The sequence below is a fragment of the Nelusetta ayraudi genome, unplaced genomic scaffold, assembly GCF_046127955.1.
Source record: "Nelusetta ayraudi isolate G7.1 ecotype Tasmania unplaced genomic scaffold, CSIRO-AGI_Nayr_v1 ptg000004l, whole genome shotgun sequence".
NCBI classification, from domain to species: Eukaryota; Metazoa; Chordata; class Actinopteri; order Tetraodontiformes; family Monacanthidae; genus Nelusetta; species Nelusetta ayraudi.
Window position 1 is genome coordinate 8,212,771 of NW_027466054.1, and position 25,831 is coordinate 8,238,601.

General features: G+C 42.7%; 3 protein-coding genes across 4 annotated transcripts; 2 read left to right on the forward strand and 1 right to left on the reverse strand.

Annotated features, from left to right (window-relative positions):
* Positions 1-229: 229 nt before the first annotated feature.
* Positions 230-15,412, reverse strand: rnf150a (ring finger protein 150a). The gene is made up of 7 exons (XM_076032739.1): positions 14,685-15,412; positions 5,696-5,946; positions 4,713-4,784; positions 4,523-4,605; positions 4,323-4,419; positions 3,748-3,952; positions 230-2,365 (listed from the first exon to the last, which is right to left on the reverse strand). The coding sequence occupies exons 1-7, from the start codon at positions 15,136-15,138 to the stop codon at positions 2,247-2,249; spliced, it is 1,281 nt and encodes a 426-aa protein (XP_075888854.1). The 5' UTR covers positions 15,139-15,412; the 3' UTR covers positions 230-2,246.
* Positions 8,019-10,516, forward strand: sycp3 (synaptonemal complex protein 3). 2 transcript variants are annotated; one of them, XM_076032722.1, is made up of 8 exons: positions 8,019-8,247; positions 8,328-8,409; positions 8,586-8,620; positions 8,819-8,936; positions 9,370-9,469; positions 9,727-9,825; positions 9,938-10,042; positions 10,297-10,516. In XM_076032722.1, the coding sequence occupies exons 1-8, from the start codon at positions 8,112-8,114 to the stop codon at positions 10,345-10,347; spliced, it is 726 nt and encodes a 241-aa protein (XP_075888837.1). In that variant the 5' UTR covers positions 8,019-8,111; the 3' UTR covers positions 10,348-10,516. The 2 variants fall into 2 exon arrangements, with proteins under 2 accessions (XP_075888837.1, XP_075888831.1); XM_076032716.1 differs by having other exon boundaries at positions 8,020-8,247; positions 10,294-10,516.
* Positions 15,413-15,420: 8 nt separating the features above from the next.
* Positions 15,421-25,256, forward strand: znf330 (zinc finger protein 330). The gene is made up of 11 exons (XM_076032710.1): positions 15,421-15,506; positions 16,980-17,105; positions 17,509-17,685; positions 17,796-17,815; positions 18,205-18,275; positions 18,571-18,647; positions 19,247-19,373; positions 19,462-19,566; positions 19,705-19,751; positions 21,583-21,700; positions 24,225-25,256. The coding sequence occupies exons 3-11, from the start codon at positions 17,566-17,568 to the stop codon at positions 24,485-24,487; spliced, it is 948 nt and encodes a 315-aa protein (XP_075888825.1). The 5' UTR covers positions 15,421-15,506; positions 16,980-17,105; positions 17,509-17,565; the 3' UTR covers positions 24,488-25,256.
* Positions 25,257-25,831: the final 575 nt, after the last annotated feature.

Genomic DNA, 25,831 nt, shown 5'->3' on the forward strand with positions numbered 1-25,831 from the left:
CAAAGAGGTAAACCATCTAAAAGACAGGATAAGGAAATGTACATTCATGAAGGTTTTCGTTTAAATCGTGTTGTGCTGGTCTGTTTGTGCTGGCAGTCAGATAGATATAGTGAGAATAACCTTATCTCTTTCAACAGTCTTGAAAATTGTGCTTTGCTCTTAGCGGCCAGGAATAAAGCATCACAAGAAGCTTATCAATAGTGATGTTATAATAAGTTTTTTTTTCCTCTCTTTTCTTTTCGAAGCATTGAAACATTTAGTGACCAACCCGCACAGGGGAGCCTACACATGTGCCAGTTACATAACAGTGTCCCTGGATGAGATGGAAAAAATGAGCAGCTCCATCAGCGGATCTGTGCTTCATCAGTGTGCAACTCTAACGGAATGTGAGGGGGAATTAAACCTGGCCAATCTGATGTTTCACAATCCAGGCAAAACTGAAGAAAAGTGTTGAAAAGGGGTGTGTGTGTGTGTGTGTGTGTGTGTGTGGGGGGGGGGGGGGTGGATAGGAAAATATGACGAAGGCAAGCTAAAGGTCAGCCTCGCCATCGTCAGCCAAAGAGACTTTTTAAGTGCTAGTTCTTTGCAATTGTACATTCAGGTTGGTTGCTAAAGCTTGCAAGCTCTGAGGCTCCTACATACAAACACATTCTACACCATCACATGAGAAACGTGTGAGACACCTGAGCACAACGGCTCCGTCATGTCCTCTGCTTGGTCAAAAATAACCATGTTATGACCATGAACAAACAAAAAACCACTGGGGTAAAAAGCATTTGAAATGGTCTCTTCAGGGAGCAGGAAGGAGTTCTCGCTCTCTTTTTAAAACTGTTTTCGCATGTGTGCATGTCTTCATTGTATACACTATGACGTGGAACTTTAAAGGCCTTAAATGGAAGCCTGAAGGCTTCCAGACACATTTAAATGGGCAAAACATCAACACTGGCGGATACACAGTTGCTGCACACCACTGATAAATGGAATAACATAACAGTGAGTTTTAACTGTAGATGCAGTGACTTGTTTCAGAAAATAATGAATATGCTTACACTTTCATTTGAGCCTGCCCATTAATGCAGGCGCTTGCTACTTGCACAACGTGGCCACTGGGCGTAAAAAAAAATAATAAAATAACGTGGGGGCACAAATATTTTTCTTTGTATCAGGCACAAGATACAGTCCTCCTTATCAGTCAGGGCACAGACACCTGGTTTCTCTGGATATAAAAAGTATTTTATGATTTCACAGGCAGACTAAGCCTGAAACTGTCGCAACAATGGTTGCCGTCTGTCACTGTCCATTAAAAGTTAAAATACAACCAATAAACTTGGCAAAGACTTGTACAACGTACGGGCTGGTGAGCGAGCCGGAAGTTGGAAGTTGCCGTGCAGCTCGTGCGCACTACCTGGATCTGGCAGTGACATGCTGCGTGATCCCCGTGCACCGTGAGAGCCTTGAAAACTGGCAGCAGCGGGTTTCAGCAGGGCAGTGGCTGACATCGTTTGAAAACTGCTCGCGCCGACTGCCCAAACGCAAAGGCAGAACTGTCGACCTTGCGTTTTTTTCTTATTTATCCCTTTCGACGCCAGGAAACAGTCAAGTAATCAAAATGACAAAGTAAGGACACAAAAAGCGTGCAGAGGAGATTACAGCAAAAAGGTTTTTTTCTTTTTGTATACTTGTAACCGCACGACTCGAAGTCCAAAACATCAAGTTTTCAAAGGAGGGCAGAGGAGGAAACAGTGCTGGCATCGAGGGCTTCCTGTGGGGGCTTTGTTTGTGACGTTTATCCATCACATCAACAAAAACTGACTTCTGGAATGTGCTGCCAGTGATCACGACCCAGAAATCAAACAATGTGCTCATATTTTCACAACGATTAAAGCTGCACACTGGCCTTAAGGAGGCCCTGCCACTCCTGTGCTTGTGTTGTGCTCGGCGGCAGGTTCTGCTTGCCAGGGACGTGATGTCTGTGCTTCAGGCGTAGACCGCTGATGTAGGAGGAACTAAAGGATATGATAGGTTTGCTTTGTTGTCGGAGCTGAAGACAGCAGCCAAACCGACATGCTACAGAGTTTTGACAGCGAGATGGGGACGAGCAACAAGGTAGGACGGGACTTGGTGTCTGTGTTTCGCTATGTTGTATTGCTCGGCTGAATATAAACAAAAGAAGCTGGGGTGGTCAAACGGCGACCAACGCGGCTTCTCCTCGGCTTCACCCTCCTGGCGACCCGGCACTGATTGCCTCATGATTTGGCAGAGTCACATTCCTGCTCTGTGGACAGCTCCACCTCCAACACACCCACCTCAAGGCCCAGGATGATGGAGGAGTCGGAGTCGCTGCCGAGTGGAGGCTGGTGCTCACCTGGAGGACAAAAGACAGGGGGTCAGTCACGATGCCAGGTACCGCTGCAGGGTGACCGTATTCTACAGTCAATCCTTCCAAAACTCACTCCAAAGATCTTTTCCCCAGACAAGGAGGTGACAGATGACATCATGAGTGTAACAGTTGGCGTTAGCACATGATTTATTGGAGACTAACAAACTATTTTGAAGATAAAGTGTTTGTGGTTGTTAACTAGCAAAACTGTTACCTGTTTACCACGTTAACCCTTTATTATTCAAACCCAATATACTCTTTATCATCTGCCTGTTACATTATCTAACAATGGCTGTTAATCGGAGTGAAGCAAAATATTTTATTGTGTGGCTCAACCCGAGCAAAGATTTTGAACTTACTCTTCTTGTGTCAAATTAAATGTTGTAACAAAAATAGTAACAAAAGTAAAACAAAGTCAAAGCAGTCATAATTCAGGCTACTCCCTGTCAAGTCTACTGAGTTACAGAGAGGTCTTGTGTTAATGGCGAACAGAGTTTTAAATGAAACCAACTGGAAAAACACTATATCTTAACTCTTAACTCTCTTGTCGCACACACACACACACACACACACACACACACACACACACACACACACACACACTGTACAACTTGTACATGTGACATATAGAGCATTATGGACTTATGAAGACTTGAAGACTTTGCAAACAGTAAAAAAAAAAAATCCAATATAACCAATATAGTAAAAAAGAATATATAGATATGAAAAAGTTGAATTGATAATCTCTTATCTACAGACATCTGACTTGACTGGACTGGACTGACGGACCTCCAAACAAACCCTTGTGAAAACTGAATGATGGAATAGGTAAAGTGGCTGAATGCAACCAAAAGGTGAAAAAAACAACAAAATTAGTTTCTGTGACGAACAAACAACCGAGCTGTTGCGGTGTGTGACAATACAAGTGGTGCGGGAAACAGATCCATCAAAGGGGGGGGGGGGGACACCTGACCATCGATCTCGGGCTGTTTATCACTGTTCTTTCACTCTTTTCATTTTTTCTACTTTGTAATTGTAGAAGTTGTTTTTTTCCTCTCCTGCAAGGTATTAAAAACAACTGAAACGCACAGTGTTTTTGCTGCTGCACAATATTGTGTGTGAGAGTGGTACACTCAGTCTGGAAGAGAACTATATTTTCCCTCCGCTTGTTGTCAAGGAAATCATTCACCCAGTAGCCCAATGATTCACCTCGGGGGATGGGTCAAAAGTGTAGGATAGATTTCTCATCTTATGGTCCTCCCATTGGTGGGACTTTAACTTTACACCAACATTATTGTGCTGGCTGCTTGAGATGTTTGCCTTCCGGTGAAAGGAAGTCAGTTAACCTCAGTTGGTTCTGCACTTACTGCTGGCAAACATGTGGCTCTCCTCGGCTGTCTGAGCTTCCGTCTCTGCGTTGAGATGGAGCTGCTGCAGGCCGATGGCTCTCCCGACTGGATCCAGCACCACCGAACTCTCGTTGACTGTGATTTCGCTCGCGCCGCTGATGGGGTTGGTGGGCGGACCCCCGACAGAAGCCTCGTAGTCCGGAGGAACATCGTCCGTGTCAAACTGGAAGTCACCAAACGGTTCATTTAAGGCACTTTTCAGCATTATTAAAGTATTTTTTTTACTCTCTTTCTAACATTACTCTTTGAGAGGCAACTGATCTGATGTGAGCAGTGACTGGTGGCTCTTGTCTGACAGGCTTAAGTGTTAATGTGGCCATTTAAAGTCATAACGTTTTGTGATTTACACTCGAATGTGCAACTACTTTGGGAATTCTTAACTCCTGCAAAGCTCCAGAAAGCTAATGTGGATTAAATGAATATCATCAGAGCCTCCTTACCAAACGTGGTGGGAAACGAGTGGTGAGGTTTTGGGTGAAACACCCCTTTCAGCCAATATCATTAACTTGACTGATGTTTTTCTATAAACTTACTGGGATGCCTAAAGCTTTAAGGATGTTCATTTTGCACATGGGGCAGGTGCGGTGGTCTTGCAGCCAGGGGTCCACACAGTGCTTGTGGAAGACATGCCTGGAAGAAGAACAAGACAGCAACATTCTTTTAGCATCTGGCAGAGGCTGAATACCAGTTTAATCATGAGGTTCATGTGACCAAAACCGCTACACCAACTCGCCTGCACGGTAAGATCCTGATGACATCATTCTGCTTATAACCTTCAATGCAAACTGCGCAGTTGTCAAAGTCTGACTCTGTCTCCTGAAGAGCGTGAAACACAAAGTAAAAATATTTGATGAGCAGTGACCAGCGGTGACGTCTGAGCTCCGTGAATATTTAGCTGGAAGGTGTGGAGACATTACGATTACCTTGTCTCCCTTCTTCACGGTGCGCACTTGCAGTTTACTGATGGCCTTTTTGGCGGCGTCTCCCAAACGCCTCTGTTAACATGGGGACAACTCCATTATGACAGCGGCAGCTTATACAAAGAACGCTACAGAAATGTTCGCAAGAAGCCTGGAAAGTTCATTCACAACAATAGCTGACAGATTTCAAGAGAGGCCGAAGACCTTTGGCTAAAAACAATTACAGATGGGCTATTTAGTGTCAGATTGACTGAGATCAGAGTGATCTCAGGCTCTGATGACTAATAAACTATGTTGGCAGCGAACTTGAAGGACTTTAAAAAATAGGAGATGGGGGTCATCAGAGGAAGTGCTGGAAATTATGAAACTGCTGTCAGGAATTTAAAAAAAACAACCGAAAAACTGATAGAGCTGTTTGTTGTAGCTCTGAGATCAACGATGCCACACAGGGCTGGAATCTGTTCCTCTGGAGGAAGGGATTTCCTGGAAACCAACTGTGTTTCTATAACACTGTTTCCACAGTCAGCAACAAAATTGACAAATGCAGGAAACATTTGCAATTGCACATAAGAATCGGGGAAAGAATATTTGGTGTCCCATTAGGTCTCATTTCAGACTGCGCAGAGGAGAATCATGATTCAAAGAGGGTCAGAAATAGAACTAATAATGTCTTTTTATGGCATTAACAATAGTCTGATAATGTGAAGGCTGTAAGAATGTATTAAGAATTGATGATGTGGACAGCTGAAATCAGTTGTTGTGAAATCATCCAATTTTAATGTGACAATGCAAGCAGCAGTTGTCATCAGGCATCAGAGCACTTGAACATTGGACTGGCTGACGGTTGAACTGGGTTGCCATGGCTGTGTTCAGCCGGCTCATCCTGCCCACTGGGCTTTACAGAGAAGCTTGATGAGGGGGAAATATCAAGGAGCCGCGAGGAGACCGAGAGCACGGCATCGATCTCCACCGATACGCAGTCGTACCTGGTTGCGGTCCCGCGCGTTAGCGTAGCGGAACCTCTGGATGTAGTAGAAGACGAGCCAGGCCAGGGAGATGATCATGAGGACGATGAAGGAGATGGAGACAAACACCACGGACGTCCTGCTCACGTACTTCTGCAGGTTGCGGGTCCCGATGGTGATGTGCACGGTGATCCAGATGTGACGCTCCAGCAGGGTCAGGATCTCGCGACCTTTTAGCTCCGGGATCATGATGGCCACCACATTACCCGTATCTAAAACAGATTAGACCTTAAGGAAACTGACCGCAGGAGCTACGAGTCTGCACTTACAGCAGCGCCATGTTAAACTACATATCGTACAGAGTTTCTCAATATAGTAAGCTGGTCAAACTAGTCTTGCAAATGAATGCGAAATGAATGAAATCCCTTCAAAAATGCACTTATCTGTGGAGAAAGCTTTATTATTACGTGAAATTGAAGATCAAGTCAATACAACTGAAGAGCAAATTTGTATATTCTTCCCATAACTAACAAGCAAACAATCTGTCAGTTCACCAAATATAGATTGATGGTTCAAAAGAAATCATGTTACAGGAAGTGTTCTTTGTGGAATTACGCACTTCATTTATATTTTGGAAAATTCCCCCCCCTCCACACTGTTAAATAAGAAATCCCAGTGGCACCAGGGAAAGAAGAGCCAAATTCCCACAAATGAAAATATCACTTTTATCCAAGTGAGGAAGAAGGGGGATTGAAGAGACTTTGAATGTCTGGGATTTTCTCTCTCTCTCTCACACACACACACACACACACACACACACACACACACACACACACACACACACACACACACACACACACACACACACACACACACACACACACACACACACCAAAGGCAGAAGAGGGGCAGGGGGGAGAGAGAGAGAGAGAGAGAGAGAGAGAGAGAGAGAGAGAGAGACAATAACTACAACCACGGTCTGCAGAAAAACATTTCAGTGGCCGGTGTTCTGGCAACTGTCAATAACAAGCAGGCTTTAAAGGTTTGCGTGCATTAAGAGAGTAAATCCTCAGACAAAATGTTCTGAGGATGTCGGTGGGAACAACAAGTGGTTGCGCAGAGTCACAGCAGCTCCCTGCGGTGCCTGACATCTCCAATCCGTTGCCATCAACACCACCTTTATTATTGGAGCTGCCGTTGGGCCTCGGGGTCTCACTGCAGGCTGCCAGACGAAGAGACAAACTGAGAGGCAGCCCAGTTCAGTGATAGGCTCTGGGGAGGACAGATATGCCACAGTTTCAGGATGCAGCTGCTGAGCATTATTGCGTTCAGGGCTCACAAATCTCGTTATGTAACAGGTTGCTTTCCCTAAACCCGCACAGCTGCGCAGAGTTTATGTGACCACGGTCATCACAGTCGCTATTAAAACATGAATTGTTCACGCTGTTTAAAAGCTACTCAAATTCATGTGCGCGTCAAGATTAACGCCCTTGCCATAAAAGTGACGTTCACGGGCGAGAATGGCAAACAAAGCACTTGATACGTGCAACACTCTGCACGAGCCGTTTGCTCCCCACCACCCACCCAATCCTACCCACAGCCACGCAGTCAACCAGCTGCGACGTTAAAACAATGATTTATCCTTGTGTCATGGTGGCTGCTCCCTCCCGGTGACACCGCGTTTGCTTGAGTCTCTAAAGCAAAGCCTGCAGCAAACACTGCAAACACGGCGAAACCAAACAAGAGTCGGTGTTTGGACAGAAAGCAGAACACTGTTGATTCAGATGCCAGAGTCGCGCGGCTCTGTTGGCCTTCACGGCAGCACGTGCGTCAAAGATATTTAGATTTTCTCAAGTGAATAACAACATAAACTTGATGTAGTTGATGATAGAATAAACCAATTTCTATAAAGTCAAGTTAAAAAGCAACTGATTTTCTGGCAGCTGCATGAATCAATGAACTGATTTAATTTGATCATCAAAAGCAGCGCCATTGTGAGATGCAAACAAAAACGTCCACTCACCCTTTTGTCATACCAAAATACAAAAAAGAACTTATTCTTATATTATTTTTGATTAAGCATTTGGTTGTGGTTGACTGGAAAGTGAAAGATAGTTAATCAGTTATAAATATATGTACCAAAAAGAAGAGTGCATATAGGCTCACAGACACACAGACACACACACATCCACCACTACACTGGTACTGGGGGGAAATGTGAAAACAGTATGAGACACTTTCAATCTCATTTAGGGCTAGCGTCGTTTGTATATCTAGCTATAGACAATACACAGGCGCCAGCGCACGCGCTTGAAGTTGACGATCGTTCCCGCACTTTCCCCCCCCTCTCTCTTAAAGGACTTTCGTCAGCGGCGCATTGGCCTTCCAAGTTCTGCGAGAGTCCAAGGTTTAGGCGTAGCGTAAGTAAAGTGCAAAAATGTCAACACCGAGAAGACCGTTGAAGAAAAGGCACCCAGAGGCCAAGGTGGAAAAAGAAAAGGCCAAGCGTTTTGTTTTTCCCGAAGAGGACGAGAAGAAAAATCTGAGCGGTTCAGAAGACGACGAGAGAGCAGGTGCGTAGCTAGCGCTAGCTTGCGCCGCCCAATGGACTGTATTGACGGGAGGGTAGCCAACCTTCGTCGTTTGTCAAAAGGTGAAACCCCGATACTTGACAAGATGACCAAGAAGGGAAACGCGGCTGAATTCGATGAGGAAGGAGCCTCTTGCGCTGTTGGGTATTCACCATTCTTGTTTATTTCATGTTTCAAGTCATTTGCGTGTAGCTGGTCGCACGCTAGCAAATTTAAGATTCGTTAAATGTAATACCTTTTGTCTTTGTGTTCGTCTGTGTGCTTTTACTAAAACGTTCTGTTAAATGGTTTCCCCTGTTGTTGTTTTTCCATGTGTATAGAAATGAAGTTCAATTTATGTTGGAGAAATTTGGAGGTGAGCTGCTTTATCCATTAATAGTAATGTGCATCAAAACCCAATTGAAGCTTTTCAAAGAAATTTTTATTGGCTTGTGTGATAAGTTAAGTTTGTGTTAAGTTGAACATTGATAGCATTACATCTAACTAGAAATAGTAGTTTCTGTATGAAATTGTCACAAGACTTTCTCTGCTTCACTGTGTTAAATGCTTCCAGCCGATATTAGCAAGGTGATGCAGGCCAAGAAGAAGCGTTTGGAGTGTCTGACCAAGAACTACATGAAGGGAAGCCAGCACAAGCTGGAGCAGCTGTGGAACACCCATTACACCCAGAGGTTTGACTTGACATTAGAGAAAACACTTTTATGAGGTCGCATTAACTTTTGAGTTGAACTTGATCATGTAAATGGTAAATGGACAGCACGTTCCAGCACGTTCACGGTACCCCAAAGTGCAATACAATGGCCTCTCATTCACCCATTCACTCACACACTCATACACCAATGGGTGGCTGCTGCCATGCAAGGCGCTGCCAGCCCAATTGGGAGCAATTTTAGGGTTAAGTGTCTTGCCCAAGGACACAGTGACAGACTGGGATGGAGCAGAATTTGAACCGCCAACATTTCTGTCTGTTCAAAAAATACGGTCAGCTGAAATATTTTATTGCTCCACTCTATTCACTTTGGGCAATTTTGATTCAGGTCACTGTCACTTTTTGTTTGTTTTTTGTTTTTTTTCAATTGTGATATTGTGATTGTTTGTCTGCAGGCAAAAGATCACCCAGCAGTACTCCCAGCAGGTGTCCTCAGCGCTGCTGCAATGGGAGGCTGAAGCCCAGCGAGCCGAGGAGCAGGAGGAGAAATTTAATGTTGGTTGACTTTCACCCTGCGTATACCAGATAGACCCAATGGTTTGATGCTCTGTGAGCTGAACTGATAAGACAAATACCCTCCATCTTGATTGACTGTTATATAGTGCTTTTGCCACCTAGTCCATAACGTTAGACATAACACATAGTTTCAGTTATTGTCCCAACTCAAGAAGAGTTGGCCAAGATAAAGACTATAAACATGTTTTAGACAGCTGTCATGTAACAATTTTGTATGTGTGTTTCTCTTTCTCTAGAATCTTTTCAGACAGCAGCAGAAGATCCTGCAGCAGGCCAGAGTCGTTCAGAGCCAGAAGCTTAAGATGGTCCGGGATCTCTACGAGCACTTTGTCAAGGTGATCCTGACCATGTTTACGTTTTAAGATGGATATGACACTAATTTGATGATAGTTATTTCAACATACCAGCAGAATTATATAAAGTGAAGGTTTTTTGGGTGTTCCCCAGAACATGGAGGACATGGAGAAAAGCCATGATGCTTTTCTCCAGGGGGCACAACTAGAGCTGAAGAAGGAGATGGCCACACTGCAGAAGAAGATCCTCATGGACACGGTGAGCAGACCAAGGTCACAACAAAGCAAAGAGGGCACCAGAGACACTTTCTGTGGTCAAGGGTGCTGTTGCTGACAAAATAGGACACAGACAGGCGGGTTGGGGAACTGCACCCTTCCTGCCTGAGAACCGCTGCAGGCACTGCTGAAGTGTAAACAACAGTTTTCTCAAGTCCATACCTAAGTCCATCCTTCCATCCAGACATTTTTGTCATCAGCTCCCTGTTAATGTGTTGACATTTGTTTCCACAGCAGCAGCAGGAGATGGCCACAGTCCGCAAGTCACTGCAGTCCATGCTGTACTAAGCCGTTCCAGTAGAAGGTTCTGTGGTTCAATTTGAAGGTGTTCCGTGTTACTCTCAGCTTCTGTGCCCTTCACACATGTGGGTCTGGTCAAGAGTGTTCTACGACAACCGTCCATGTCGTCCATTCATATAGCTAAAAAGAACCCTAATAAAAACTGCCTGTATTCCAAGTGTTAACAAGCCGGCAGACTTTTCTTTGCTTTTCATCTACACTACAAAGGTTATACCCATTTTCAGACCTTTTGTTTTGATTCCAGACTCCAGTGGAGAAGCCACCTGTTTAATTGCACAAATATCCACAAAATTACATATTTAGCCATTTGTTTTCAGCCACAGGCAAAAAAACAAAACAAAACAGACTTTGTGTCAGCTTCCTGTTAAAACTGAAACTGCTGGACCTTCTCCATGTCTGGAAGGGAACAAAAATTTAAGTGGCCAGAAGGTAGGATCAACATAAGTGGTTGTCACTATTCTGGGAGAAGTATCATACAGCTGCAAGTGGAGAAGTGCTAGTAGGAGAAAAAAAAACATGTACCTTTTTTATTTCCAGGTTGCTGGCTGATACACTCTTAAATTATGTTACTAAAGTGAATTTCACATCATCTGAAATCTTGGGCAATTTATTGTACAACTAGTATGTAGTCACAAGAACATAACGGCAGTGAAGGGCCGGTAAAAATAGCCGTTAGCCATTTGGACTAAAAGTTAACTGACACAAAGTCAACATTAGGTTACAAAACCGCCCACAAAGCACCTGGAGTGCAGCTGTTCAGTGTGTTTGTTTTTTTTTTTTTTAATGTTGAGGCTTTTCAGGTAAAAGTTCTCAGCACCCATATGATTATACAAACCACCTACCAGTATCACATTTAAATACAATTAAATATACTGCAGGACTTTCGTGATTAGAAACGCGTGTGCAGCCAGCTGTGTCTTCATAGCCAGTAGAAATAAGGTGTGCACGACATGGAAGATTGCCCTAAGCCTGGACTCTTAGCTCCTTCCTCTACTCACCGTGACGCAGTCTGAGTGGACAAAAATAGCTGTTCCTAAAACAGGAGGGCAACGTCTGAACTTGGGGAAAAGACGAGGAGGGGAAAAGAACTAAATGCTGAAGTCGTTTTTAGTGGACACGACCCATTTGTTTTGCAAAGGCCCCTGCTATATGGAGCAGAGTGGATGATACACAACAACAGAACACTGGCTGGAACAACTATAGCAACTGTGTGCTAATCCAAACCTGACAGCTACACAAAAGGGGCTATAAGTAGCCAACACGGTCCAAAGACGCCCATATTGATTTTAGCAAAAGTAGTTTGCTGATGTTTTAGCGTTAGTGTCGCTTGCATGAGAGAAATAAGCTTAGCAGGGTTTGACTGAACTGCAAATTGAACTGGCTAGATGTGATGCCATGTTACATCTTCTGGTTTTGAACTGCATGTACACGACAAACCAGCTTCCTGCAGGACTTCAAGGGACTCTGGGGGAGTGAGGAGTGAGCCTACACTGAGGAAACATAGAAACAAGGTGACCATCGCTGTCTTGTCAACTATGTCAACAAGAGTACATATTATTGCAAATAAGAATATGTCCCTCTAGTATTTTTTAAAAAATTGATTGTATTTCTTTATTTCCTCTAAATTTCAATCTGGTCCAACATTATAGCAAGGGGGAGCTAATAGAGTGTTGTTACTATTTGTTGTGTATGGACATGGTTATCAGGTTTGGGAGGGGTCTGTGGTTTTGAGCAGAGAATAAAAGAAAAATTAGAATATTTTTTCTTATCCTGTTTGAATACTAATTACACAATCCATTGCAGTTTTACAGCATTATATGTTCTTTGAGATCATTTTTAAGGTGGAAGGACTTCTAGAGGGTTGATACAAAAAGAGCTGTTCAGTCTCTGTAACGTTGATTTGGAAAAAATGCAACTTTTATTTTTTTAAATAAATTTGGCAAGAGAGCTAACCATGTGTTGCCAAGATCAACACAACTCTGGCAATGCTTACAATTTAGTAATAAGGGCAGGTCCTGAGAGGTTTGGTGCTGTAACGATGGTGGATTTCACAGGCCAGCTGTGTTGGCTCCGGGCCGCGCTGCGTTCCGTTCTCTCTTTGGCAGCCACACATCTAGTCAAACACATTACAACTGATTCCTGTGTCGCTAGGCTCCCTGTTACCTCCCTCTTTTCTGTTAATTTTTGTCTGCGTCTACCTGTCTGCCGCTCAAGTCTCTAAAGTGAAGTCAATTTATAATTGTCAAGCGTACAGGACAAGTCTACGTGTCTCTTTGACACTCTCTTGGAAATGTAGATGGTGTTCATCGCTGAACCTGCTCTCAGGCTCGCTCTAAGTCTGAAGTCAATTCTAGCGGTCTTAGGGTGAAGGCACGTTGCACCCTGGACAAGTCACCAGTTCAAGACAGGTCTACGCAGAGAGACAAACAACCCGGAACACTCACATTCACATGTGCTGACATTTACACTTCCCAATTAGCATAATGCGCATTCATTTGGACTGTATACTGGGAGACAACAAACAGAGACACGGGGAGAAACGGGCAAAGTCCACACAGAAAGGCCCCAGGCTCGGGAATTTTTTGCAGTGAAGTGACAGTGGCAGCTGCTGCACCACCATGTACATTGCAAAAATAAATGCCTGCTACTGAGGCAGACATCAAGCACTAAGCTGCTAAATCCTCCCCCCACCATGACTACCTGCTGGTTGCCGGGCTCATCTGCTGACTGGTGCTCCAGTGCAGAGACCACGGGGGCAGTTAAAGGCAAGTTTGTTGAAAACAGGCTCGTTATTGGTTAGAAACAAGACCGGCAAATCTTTTTTTTTAAGTAAGGGCAGTCCGGGGATAATATGTCTGTGCATGTCATGACTACAGCTCTGTTTCTGAATTTGTTGAAATACTGTCCGAAACATGTATGCGATGCTTATTCCATGTGTTGATGCAATCAATATAAGATTTTATCTTCTTGTCAGCTCACACATCATACCATGAATTATTTCATACTGCAACTATTGATCCTAATCCTATTGTTCTAGCTATTGTGTGATATATTTCTATAAAAAAAAAAAAAAAAATGAATGAATGTATATTTCTATTTTTTTTACTGTGCTAAGCCGAGAGACTCCTTAAAGTGTCTTGTGCTTGCATAATGAAAATAAAGATTTTGAGCATTAGTAACTACTGCTATTAGTAAGTAAATAAGGCCTGCATGGATCTGCCAAAAACAGGGAGCAAACAAATTAGGTTTCTAAGTTTCTTTTAAGTTACAAAATACTACTACGACTGAAAATGAGAATAAAAACAACACCCCACTGACAGGTGTAGATGTTGGCATTAACAGGTACTTCACAGTAACAAAAAAGGGTTAATGGTAAGTGGGTCAGTTTCAAAATCATCTAAACTCTTCTTTCCAGACAGTTGGGCTCTTGTTGTCAAACAAAATGGTAATGGTAGAGGTAAGGCTTAGTAGCGATCGTGAATAACAGTAATAACAACAAATTGCCAGTAAGTTTCTCTCAAAACATCACTGACAACAAATAACCCATGAATAAACTAAGCGCCACCACACCATTGAAAACATGCAGTCAGCCGCAGGCAGGGGCTCAGTGCTGTAATGCATAGGTGTCAAACTCTGGCCCATGGGCCAAATTTGGCCTGCAGTGTAATTATATTTGGCCCATGAGGCAATATTTAATGACTACTTGAGCTGGCCCGCTGGTATTATACGGCACATGTACTGTTAATACTACAAATGACAGAATGCTCTGCTGGTATTTGGCAGACTATAATTATTTCTTTACGCACTTTTTCTTGCTCCTCCAAGGCATTTGTGCCTGAATTGCACGTTCACTGAAGGATATTATTATTAGTTAATTGGTTTATTATTATTTTATTATTAAATGTATTATTATAAAAGTTAAGTTACTGTTGAAATTTAAATGAGAAGGCTACAATTAAAAAGATGCATACCATTTTTATTTACATTTTATTTATTTCAATATGTCTTTTTCTTTTGAAATGTATTTTTCAGTTTCTAAATTTATTGTTTATTATTAAGCATTGCTGGTTCCATATTCAGTGTTGAAGCAAAATTTGTTTGGGTATATATGAAAAGATTCACTGTTAGATCTGGAGGAAGATTTTTTTTATTTATTTATTTTTTTTTTTCAAGACATAGCAATGTTTTGAATCAATGTTCAATGTTTCAGTGATTTGCTTTCGACTTTTGATTTTTGTCCCATTGTGTATTTGAGTTTGACACCCCTGGTGTAATGTATTTAACTTGCACGCACGCACCGGGTCCTGTGACAGGTGCTCTCTTACCTGGATGTGGCATGGTGATGGTGTCGTTGGCACTGCCGGCGCCCACGTTGTAAATGACAACCGCAGAGGCGTTGTGGCTCGCCACGTTCCGGATTTTCTCCCGGTACGAGCAGTTCCCCGCAGCCACCAGAGCCACCCAGGCCGTGTGGCGGGACACCGGCGGGAACCGGACGTTGGGGTCGCACGCCTGGCGATCCTGCAGCAGGGACGGCACCAGCACCAGACCCCTGGCCTCCCTCTTGGGCGAGTGCTCGCCGTAACGACCGCACTCGGTCTTCTCCGTCCTCACCTCCTGGGTGACGGGGTCTTGGTAGGTGATGTTGACGAACGCCGTATACCACTCCTCCTTCTCCGCCACGGTGAAGTCCAGGCACAGCAGGTGGACGAAGCAGAACGACAGCAGCCACGTCGAAAGCGCCAGACTGCGGCAGGCTCGGATGAGGGACGGTGCCATTGTGTGACGACGCGGCCAGTTTTGGGGACGTGTGGACGAGCTCCCCGGGTCTCCTGCGGACTGTGGAGCTTAAACAACCTCGTTGCCTTAATCACAGAGGCGTCGGAGCGCAGCGGCCGGTAAGCTAAGCATACTGACCGGAAACAGATGGCAGCCTTCGTCGAGGAGCTCGCGCAAGAGTTTTAAAGCTCCGTGCAGGAGTGTGTACTTGTCAGCACCACCTGCAGATAAAGACGACTGTGTGTGTGTGTGTGTGTGTGTGTGTTGTCGTTCGCTGTTAGGTATTCCAAGCCTCATCTGGATTGGCCCGGACTCCTAAAGCACGTGACTGGGGCGCGGCCTAAGGTGCAGCTGACGCCAAGTGGCACGTGGGTAAACTTCAAGTAGAAATACATACCCAGTACCAAGAGAGCGTTCGTGTAGATCAGGGGTTGTCAAACTCAAATATGCAGTCGGGCCAACATTTAAAATTTGGACAAAGTTCCGGGCCAACATTATTTAAAAAAAGAAAAAATAAAAGAACATAAAAAAAAGAAAAAAAAAAATCTACCCCCTTATATAACAGTGAACCTTTCCATATGGACCCATCTAAGTTTTGCTTCAACACTGAATATGGAACAAGCAAAGCTTAATACTATACATAAATAACTTCATATTGCACACATGCAAAATCGAATTTCATTAATAAAAAAAAACATCGAAATATTTAAAATGTAAATAAAAATCGCATGCCTCATTTTTATTTGGAGTCTCCTGATTTAAATTTCAACCGTAGCCTAACCCTTTTCCATCGGCCGATAATACATTTTATAATAATAATAATAATGATAATAATAATAATAATAATAATAATAATAATAATAATAATAATAATAATAATAATAATAATGATAATAATAATAATAATAACAACACTCTAAATTGTCCGTAGGTGTGCATGTGAGTGTGAATGGTTGTTTGTTTCTATGTGGCCCTGCGATGAACTGGCGACTTGTCCAGGGTGTCCCCTGCCTTCGCCCTATGACAGCTGGGATAGGCTCCAGCAGACCCCCGTGACCCTGACCTCGGGACTAAGCGGGTATGGAAAATGAATGAATAATAATAATAATAATAATAATAATAATAATAATAATAATAATAATAATAATAATAATAATAATAAACCAATTAACTAATGATAATATCCTTTAATGAAAGTACAACCGTTCAGGCACATGTCTTGGGGGAGCAACGTTAATTATAGTCTGTTAAGGTCAATCGTCAAAATATCAGCAGAGCATTCTGAGATTTATAGTATAAGCAGTACATGTGCTGTATAATACTGACGGACAAGCTCTAGTAGTGATTTTGTATTGCCTAGCAGGCCAAATATAATTACAATGCAGGCCAAATTCGGCATGCGGGTCAGAGTTTAACACCTGTGGTGTGGATTATCATTTTCCCCAAAAAATATAATTCCTCAAGCATCATTGTTGAATTTTGCGTGGCATAATTCTTTACACAAAATTTTCTGACAGGAATGTCAAGCCCCAATATTTGTTTATTTATTTATTTATTTATTGTTTGTTTATTTGTATAATTTCACTGCGCCTTTATTTAATATAACGTTTCAACAGTGTCTAATTAATCAATGCAGTTAGCAGAGATCACTAACTTCATGGAATAGCAGGTGGAAACCAGGAGCACGCACTGAAAAAAAAAATGCACTTGTACAACACAACCAGATATTTTTTTAAATGTAGACAGAGGAAGAAATATCATCATTCATTATTATGTTGCTCCTACAATGTGCCTCAATTATTTATATAAATTATTTTTTCATGTTTTATTTATTTTAATAGAACATATTGATCGAACCCTGATTGAACCGGATGTACCGGACCTTTGTTGCTCGTCGGACGAATTTGCAGAACGGACTCAACGGAAGCCTGGGCTGTAGACATCACCGGCCACTAGTCATCATTTTGGTAAGAAAGAAATCTCTAAGCGCTTGTACAATTTATATGACACTACAATGCAACATTAGTTTATATAATTACATCAGTCATAACCAAAATGTCGACCTCCAAACGGCTTGGAGTCCGTTTGAATCGCAGACCATGTGACTAAAGCCAGCCTGGTACATGCATTGGCTGGAAACGTCAAGTTTTGAACTCTTTGTACTTCGTGGTTAAAATGTCATCCGTTATTTCCATCCCGAAAAGTTTTCGTACGTGGTCTTGTGTCAATTCGTATGTTATCAAGGTCAATTAGAATCGATAAGTTGAATTACTTTCGTACATTCAATGTGTCGTTATGTCATTAACTGTTGCTTACAGATAAATTAGCTGGACGTGAAGCTCGCCAAAATGCCGTGTCCTATTTTCACAGAAAACCAGACGTCGATTTTGCCCCTAACTTCGTGGAAAACGACCTGTTGACGCAGAAATGCCCAAAAAGAAAACCGGTGCCCGGAAAAAGGCCGAGAATCGCAAGGAACGGGAGAAACAGATTCGAGCCAACCGGGATCATGTCGAAGTGGCCAAACATCCCTGCAACTTTAACATGGTGAGCAGCTAACCAAGCGAGCCAAGACTTAGAGTGCATCTCAAAGTTCATGTCTTCTGACATCATGTTTTGTCCTCTTTTTTTTTTTTTTTTTTTTTTTTTTTTTAAAGGAATGTGACAAATGTCAGAGGTAAGTGACTGTATGATTGCATGAAGCAGTAGTGACGTGTGATAGCGCCTGTTTACAGCACTTTACTGGTGTTAGTTACTCAGATATTCCCATTTTGAGCTGCATTTACTCCAATATATTGTCAGTAGTATGGTTTTCTGTTTTTTCTTAGAAACAGTATTATCTTCAAACTAACCCAAGAGATATTAGTACACAGCTACAGTATACTTCCAATTATTACATACTGTTTACTGAACAGTCAACAGTTTGATTGTTGAATGATACTTATAATTTTAGATATACTTAGTATTTGTATGTGGGTTTTAACTCTTCTAAAGAATGTGGGCACATGACTGTCATTGATCAACCAGTAACAACAACAGTATCACCTGTTTTAATTTTGAAAATAGGAAACAGAAGAACAGGGCTTTCTGCTATTTCTGTAATACAGTGCAGAAGCTGCCTGTCTGCGCTCAGTGTGGTAAGTAAGCTCTTGTGTATAATAATGTGTCCCATCAAAAGAATATACTGCATTTCAATCTGCTGCCAAAACCTTACCATAAATGTTGATCACCACCTGTGAAATACAAACGTACTGCTCACCCACCTAAGAACGACATGTGATTTCCTTGCTCAGCTGATCATTTCATTTGCACTATTGGACAGATATTTCAGGCACAATTAAAGACACTTTGGCTGACAAGAATAGCCACAAATTTCTAGACAAGTTTTGTAAAACATATTCAGCACAAAATCCTTACTGTTTGTGTTTTAAGGCAAAACTAAGTGTATGAAATCATCAGACTGTGTGATCAAACACCCTGGGATCCACTCCACCGGAATGGCCATGGTGGTAAGTTAGTAACATTTTAACTTTGTTCTAATCTCATTATCAGAATCTCTCGATACGTCCAAGAAAGTTAATTAACCGCATGTGGGACATTTCACTTGTTGTTGTAATGAAACTTAATTCAATGTAATTAAAACATAATTGTCTAAAGAAAACTTTAAGACAAAAACACAGTAAAATAAGTATATTTTACATGACTAACTTTGGTTCTCAAAATATTTATTCTTATACAGTAGAGGGAGGAGAGACATTCCTGATTGTGAATCATATAAAACCACATTACGGGTCAGACTCAGAGCTATTGGGCTAAAGCAGTTGATTATTCGCGCAAAGTTGACAGATATATTTGTATATTTTCTGGTAAAATGTCTGCTGAAGCCAAATGCTGAAAGAATGCAGTTTCTTTCGCGTTAAATGATGTACAGTAAGAGCGTTGAAACATTATGATGACGCCCTGAGGTCCAGAGTCATCAGTAAATGCTGCTTACTACTTTCTAAAAAACAAAAAAATAACTAGTGTGTTTAACTAGTTGTGCACAAGAAAAATAAAACATGCAAGGTCTTCTTCATCCCTTTCTTCCTTAATGTCTCTTTTCCAAAAGGGAGCAGTATGTGACTTCTGTGAGGCTTGGGTGTGCCACAGCAGGAAATGTCTGAGCACTCACGCCTGCGTTTGTCCTCTGACTGATGCCGATTGTATAGAGTGTGAACGCGGCGTGTGGGATCACGGTAGGTGGCTCACCCACCCCTTGGCTTCCCTTCATCCACTCGACCCCCACTCAAATTCACCACCAGTTCTCTCTAACCACATGACTAGGAGGACGAATCTTCCGATGTTCCTTCTGTCATAACTTCTTGTGTGAGGATGATCAATTCGAGCACCAAGCAAGTTGCCAAGTTCTGCAGGCAGAAACATTCAAATGTGAGTCATTTGTGTTTTTTTTTTTTCACATCCTGGATTTCAGGTGGTAGGATGTCACTGCACACACACGTCTTTGCCGCGGGCTAGATTAGTGTAAGTGTGAGTGTAACTGTGTTTGTATTTCTTGTTTCTTTTAAGGCGTTTCCTGTAATAGACTGGGCCAACATTCCTGCCTGCGCTGCAAGGTAAGGGAAAGTCTGGCAACAAGGTTCTGCGGCTAAACTACAAACATTTGACAACTAGGGCGTATTCACACCTGCCCTGTTTGGTTCGAACTAAACCAAAAAAGTCCCTTTTGCGGACCTTTTGGGCTGGTGTGAATACAAACCAGCGAACTCTGGTGCGGAGCAAACAGCCGGTCCGAGACCTCGCCGGAGGGGTGGTCTTGGTTCGCTTCCAAACGAACCATCGGTTGATGTGTGAGATCGACCGCACCGTGGCTCGAACCAGTTGTGAAATCACACACTATTTTACACGTCACAGGCTTTCGTAGCCACAACCATTAGGGGAAATAATGTTTTGGTTAGCATAGTAGAAAGTTTAGTAGCACGTCATCGGACCGTCAGGCTAACATGAGTCATGGTTCAACGTGGAGCAATGAGGAGACGCTTCTTGCCAAACGGCTTCGTTGTCGCAAAATGGTAAACATCTCCTCATAAAATCGACGTTGTATCAAAAGCTTCTGATGCTCCAAATGACCTGCAAACGCTTGTGTTTGTTTGGAAAAAACAAACAAACATGAGCACAACGAATGCAGCACGCTGGAGATCCACGATTGTTTCCGTTTTTTACCGTGTTACCCCGCCCCGTACCGCTTTGTCCAATGATTTGCACGATCTTTGCACACGTGGGTTTGTTGTCAAATCCTGGGACTCTTGCGAAAATTGCAATGTGAAAAGGAACCGCACCAAACCAAAAAGATACATTGTATTTTGCGAAATACAATAAGGACTTTCCTGGTGTGAAAACGCCGCTAGTCTTTCATTTGCTCCTTTATCATTTTTAACTATAGACAAAGAAGGGGAGAATGTTTTTACTAAAGAGTTAAATTGCATTTGTACCATTCTTTTCTCATTTGCCACTGTTATCACTTTCCACAATATTTCAGCATTGCAGGCAACTAAGCAGGTTTTAAAAATGCTTCTGCTTGGCAGCAGGAAGAGAGCATTCGAATCAACTTGATTACCTAGAGAGGGAAAAAGAATTATATCTCATAGTGCTTTCTCCGTTGGATTTGATGCTATAAACATTATTATTTCTAAAATGTGGCTGTTGGTAATAGTGTAAGAAAACAGACAGTGAATGGGGCACAAAGCTAGAACAAGAAAATTAAGAAAATGCATCACAGGCATGTGTACAACAGACAGGGCCCGTAATTGTTTATAAATGAACCATTTTGATCAAGGACTTCTCATGTCTAGTCAGACGATGACTGTTTCCTCAACACGTCATTCATAAGCTTTTTGGTAAATTAATGACTTTAAATGTTAATTGTAGTATCTGAACTTATGTATACGGCCTGATGTGAACTCAGCAGTGACCCCGCTGCACTCCTTCCCTAAGGGCGTCTCTGTTTCCATATATGGCCTTGTTGTTGCCCACTGCCATCAAATTATAACCAGATGGCCATTGGGGGTGCAACTATGGAATGTATACATTCTCCCCCACTCCTAGTATCTTCCTCCCTGGTTGCTGGGGGTATAAGAGGTGATGTGAACAAAGGATCATTGGAGTTGCTCACATCTGGCCAAGAGACATCCCCAGGCTTCCTAGGTGCCTGTCTGATTTCGGACTTCTTTGCAAATAAACCAGTTTTTATACAACCAAGTCGGTGTCAGTGAAGACTCCTTCAACATCTACATCACTCGAAGCCACCAGAAGAATTCACCACATAATCATATCAGAGGATGCGTTAAGAAATGCTACAATACTCCCAACACAATGATTGGATTGAATGTTGAGGTATTTTGTTTGGAGTTAATGTGTATGGGACCTTTGTCAAATTTGCCCAACCAGGCCTGCTACTGTGATGACCATGCGAAGAGTAAAGTCTTTAAACAGGAAAAAGGAAAAGCTCCACCCTGTCCCAAATGCGGACATGAGACCCAGGAGACCAAAGACCTCAGCATGTCCAGTGAGTCTCTCCTCGCGCATGCACACACATACACTTTATGTCTTTGTGACTTCCACCTGTTCTCTAGTATTTTGTAAAACCAAAACCATTTCCCCCTAAATGTAATGAGGTGTTTGGGGGAAGAAGTGAGCGCTGGGGGAAATACATTTCCATCTCTCTGCCGTCCCTCTCTCTCTTCCTCCGCCTCTGTCTCTCTCTTTCGCACACACACACACACACACACACACACACACACACACACACACACACACACACACACATTCCCACACACTTCAAGTAGCTTCAACGAACCCCTGTTTTACACCAGAAGCGTCTGCAGAGCGTCAGCAGAGCGACCGCGTTGACGCTCTGCTCACGCTCCAGCACCCTCCCACACAGGACGCGTTTTACGGGCAGAGCGTCTCGCGCAGCGGCTCGATCGGTTCACGCGAGGTAGTTTTCGCCTGTTTTTAAAGAAAACAACAATGAAACAAAACATCGATACTTCGAGACACTGTCCCAACAGTGTCTCGAAGTATCGATGTGTGTAAAAAAGAAAAATAATAATAAACCGAACTGCTGGTATCATACAAAATGCAGGTATTTAAAGTATAGATGCATTTTGTTCATCATAGTTTGAGATGAGATTCAAAGTGAAATCTGTTTTTGTTTGACGGCCGACCTGAACAGCGTTGAAGCCGATGCGTCACGTTGATGTTTCACAGTAAAGTACAGCACATATAAGTACAAAATCCGTGTTTTTACACCATTGACTTCCCGTCTGAACGATTCTACCTGCTACGATTGACGCAGGAGGGACGCGGCAAGCGTCAAAGAATAAATTCTGGCGTTCTTTTCCAGCGGGTCGCGTTTTACTGCTTCTGAAACGCGGACGCTCTGCGCCTGGTGTGAACTTGCTCATTGACTTTAGTGGCCGCGTTTCACTGCGTCGACGCGGACGCTCTGCTGACGCAGAAGCAAACGCTTCTGGTGTAAAACAGGGGTTAGCGATTCCTGTAAACCAGCTGTTTCGAGGAAACCGCTGCAGGCTCACCCCTATTTCACACCAGAAGCGTCCACGTCGACGCAGTAAAACGCGGCCACTAAAGTCAATGAGCAGGCTCAGACCAGGCGCAGAGCGGCCGCGTTTCAGAAGCATCCCAGACGCTGGATCGTTGAGACAGGACGTCAATGGTATAAAAACACGGTGAATCCGGTTGATTTTCATCATAATATACAATGTGCTGTATGTTGTATTTATTTGTGCTATATTTTACTGAGAGACATCAAAGCAACGCATCGGCTTCAACGCTGTTCAGGTCGGCCGTCAAACAATAACAGATTTCACTTTGAATCTCGAACTATGATGAACAAAATGCATATATACTTTAAATAACTGCATTTTGTATGATACCAGCAGTTCGGTTTATTATTACTTTTCTTTTTTTACGCACATCGATACTTCGAGACACTGTTGGGATGGACAAAAGAGTTTTGTTACACTTTTGTTTACTTTAAATACACGCGAAACTAGCTGGGTTGTCGCGCGATCTTCCAATCCTCGCGTGAACCGGTCGAGACGCTCTGTTTGTAAAGCGCGTTCTGTATGAGAGGTTACTGCAGCGAAGCAGAGCGTCTACGCGTCTGCTGCGCTAACGCTTTGCTGATGCTTCTGGTGTGAAATAGGGGTCAGGCCTTACTTGAATTGCCAAAAAATTAAAGTGACTTTCAAAAAAAACAAAATCAATGTAATGCCAGAGACTAGTGTTGTAGTCTAAGACAAGATCAAGACTATATATCAAAGAAAAATGACAACAGAAGACAACAAATGACCGGTGTCTTTTTATTAATTCAAGTTTGCTTCTACATAAATGGAACAGGAATTTAAAAAAACAACTTTGCTTCATGAAATTATAAAATAAATAAAGTAGAAATAATTTAAATGAAAATGATGGCATGCCAAGCATGAAAAAAATGCGCAAAAACCTTTAATGTCCGAGCTCAACACTTAAAATACACTCATGCCACTCATGGTGGTTGGAAAAGACTTCAAAATTCTGCATGGCTCTGAGGATGAGGAGGTTGTCTGTAATTATTGTGTCATTGCAGTGTTGACTGAGTCTCCACTGGTCTTGAGCAAAGATTTTGAGTCTGCCCGGTTCCAGACTGACGCAAGAATTAGTAAAAAATGCCTCCGAGTCCAAGACGAGACCAAGCCCCTTAAAAAGTGGTCTTGAAACCAAGGCCAATCTGGGGTACTACAACATTAGCAGGGATATTGTTCATGATTCTACACTTCCAAAGGTTTTTTTCAGTTATAAACAACAACAAAAAACATTTACTTTTTTGCAATGATTTTTTAAAACAATTATGAGAACGACTGATCCAGAAAGACGCTCAGTATGACTTTCCTTCAATCCCTTTCTCTGCATCTTTCCTGATGGTTTGTCTTCACACCTGCCTAAATGAATAAAGCCTGTCGTGCAACATCTTGTCTTTTTACACCTGACACGTTCTAATAGTTCCGAATGTGTGTTCTGCGCAGCCCGAACGCTGAAATTCGGTCGGCAGGCTGGTGCTGACGACGACGACGACTACGACACTGGAGCCTCTGGGTATGACGCCTACTGGAAGAACTTGGCATCTGGAGGCAGAGATGACCAGGATGACTATGGAGATGATGATGAGGACGAAGATGATGAGGAGGAAGAGGAGGATGAGGAAGAGGAGGATGAGGAAGAGGAGGAAGAAGAAGAGGACAGGGGTGCGGATTCAATGGCGGGCCTAAAGCTAGAGGGCAGAGCCTGAGATAAGGCAGCTGGTCACATGTTACAAAAACACACAGGACAGGAGGGAAACTGGAGACTTGGGTCAACAAAACGCTGGGTAGCCTCAGCAGTGCCAAATAAACACCTACACTTTTCTTACATTTGTACTTGCTAAATGTAATGTAATTTAAACCAACTCCTGCTTTCACATTCAGGGCTGAACTGAGGCACCAGGAAGACTCCCGTAATAATTAGCTCTTGAACGTTGTGATGCAGTAAAGGACAAGGCAAGGGGTTCGGCCTATGAACACACACACACACACACACACACACACACACATTAATTAATTAATTAATTAATTAATATATATATATTTTTAAGCTTCTTTTTGGAAAATGTGTTTCTCATCAGTAGGACGTTTTCCTAAAAGAGCCATTCTTCGTACATACAGTCAGAGTGTTTTAGCTGCAGTGTGGCTATAATTCCCCAGGTTGCAGAATACATTAAAATCAGTTTGCCCAAACAAAGGCTTAAGATGAGTTTATTTACGGGGCTAGTAGTTGTCAACAGTCCACCATAGAGTGTAAAGAGGAAAGATTCAGCAAATCTTGCTGAAATATTTGATGGATTTATGTTAACTTCAATAGCCATGTCTCCATTGTGGAATCTATCCCCCCCCCCCCCCCCCCCCCCCCGCTGCTCCTTCAGTTTATGATTGTGATGCAACGGTCGAGCTTTCCGAACTGGAATTTGCAAAAATAAAAGTGTAATAATTCTATAACATCATGTTTTAAAGGTCCATTCATTTTGAGTTAAATTGTGGGTTTTTTTGGTCCTCATTTTACACGAAGCACTCTTGATATTAGCAAAAAATATATTTAAACAAAAAAATGGCAAAACTGATATTACAATAATCCTTAAGTTCACAAGATGAGGTACATTGCCTTTAATTATCAGCACCTGTTTAAAGATCTGTTGAACGCAAGCGGCAGTGAGCAAACAGGAGGTATGCTTATCATTGCACAGAAAACTCATGGTTTAAATTTTTTAAGGTTATATCTGCTTATGTTTTATTTTATCAGTAAAAAAATATGTTTACGTTAAGATGTTTTGCTGTATATTTTTGTGTTTTTCAGCACATAGGTTAGGGATAATTGGTGTGTGTGTGTGTGTGTGTGTGTGTGACGCAGACGTTTTGCTAGCAGCATCTCCCAGGATCTGCGGCGCGTCTGCGGTGCGTGCGCGCTTTGAAGCGCATTTTCCGAACGAGGCGTCTCGCGTGGCGTCTCGATCAGTTTACGCGAGGATTGCAAGCTCACGCGACAACCCCGTTGGTTTCGCGTGTATTTAAAGAAAACAACTGCGAAACTCCTTTTCCTGTCC

Bases quoted from the DNA above. Each gene is read 5' to 3' on its own strand.
- sycp3 (XM_076032716.1), top strand. From the start codon at position 8,112: ATGTCAACACCGAGAAGACCGTTGAAGAAAAGGCACCCAGAGGCCAAG. The intron at 8,248-8,327 runs GTGCGTAGCTAG...GTTTGTCAAAAG, and splicing joins AGAAGACGACGAGAGAGCAG to GTGAAACCCCGATACTTGAC. The intron at 9,826-9,937 runs GTGATCCTGACC...GGTGTTCCCCAG, and splicing joins TCTACGAGCACTTTGTCAAG to AACATGGAGGACATGGAGAA.
- rnf150a (XM_076032739.1), bottom strand. From the start codon at position 15,138: ATGGCACCGTCCCTCATCCGAGCCTGCCGCAGTCTGGCGCTTTCGACG. The intron at 4,420-4,522 runs GCGAGTTGGTGT...TTCTTCTTCCAG, and splicing joins ATCAGGATCTTACCGTGCAG to GCATGTCTTCCACAAGCACT. The intron at 2,366-3,747 runs GTAAGTGCAGAA...TTTGTCCTCCAG, and splicing joins GAGCCACATGTTTGCCAGCA to GTGAGCACCAGCCTCCACTC.
- znf330 (XM_076032710.1), top strand. From the start codon at position 17,566: ATGCCCAAAAAGAAAACCGGTGCCCGGAAAAAGGCCGAGAATCGCAAG. The intron at 18,276-18,570 runs GTAAGTAAGCTC...TTGTGTTTTAAG, and splicing joins GCCTGTCTGCGCTCAGTGTG to GCAAAACTAAGTGTATGAAA. The intron at 18,648-19,246 runs GTAAGTTAGTAA...CTTTTCCAAAAG, and splicing joins CCACCGGAATGGCCATGGTG to GGAGCAGTATGTGACTTCTG.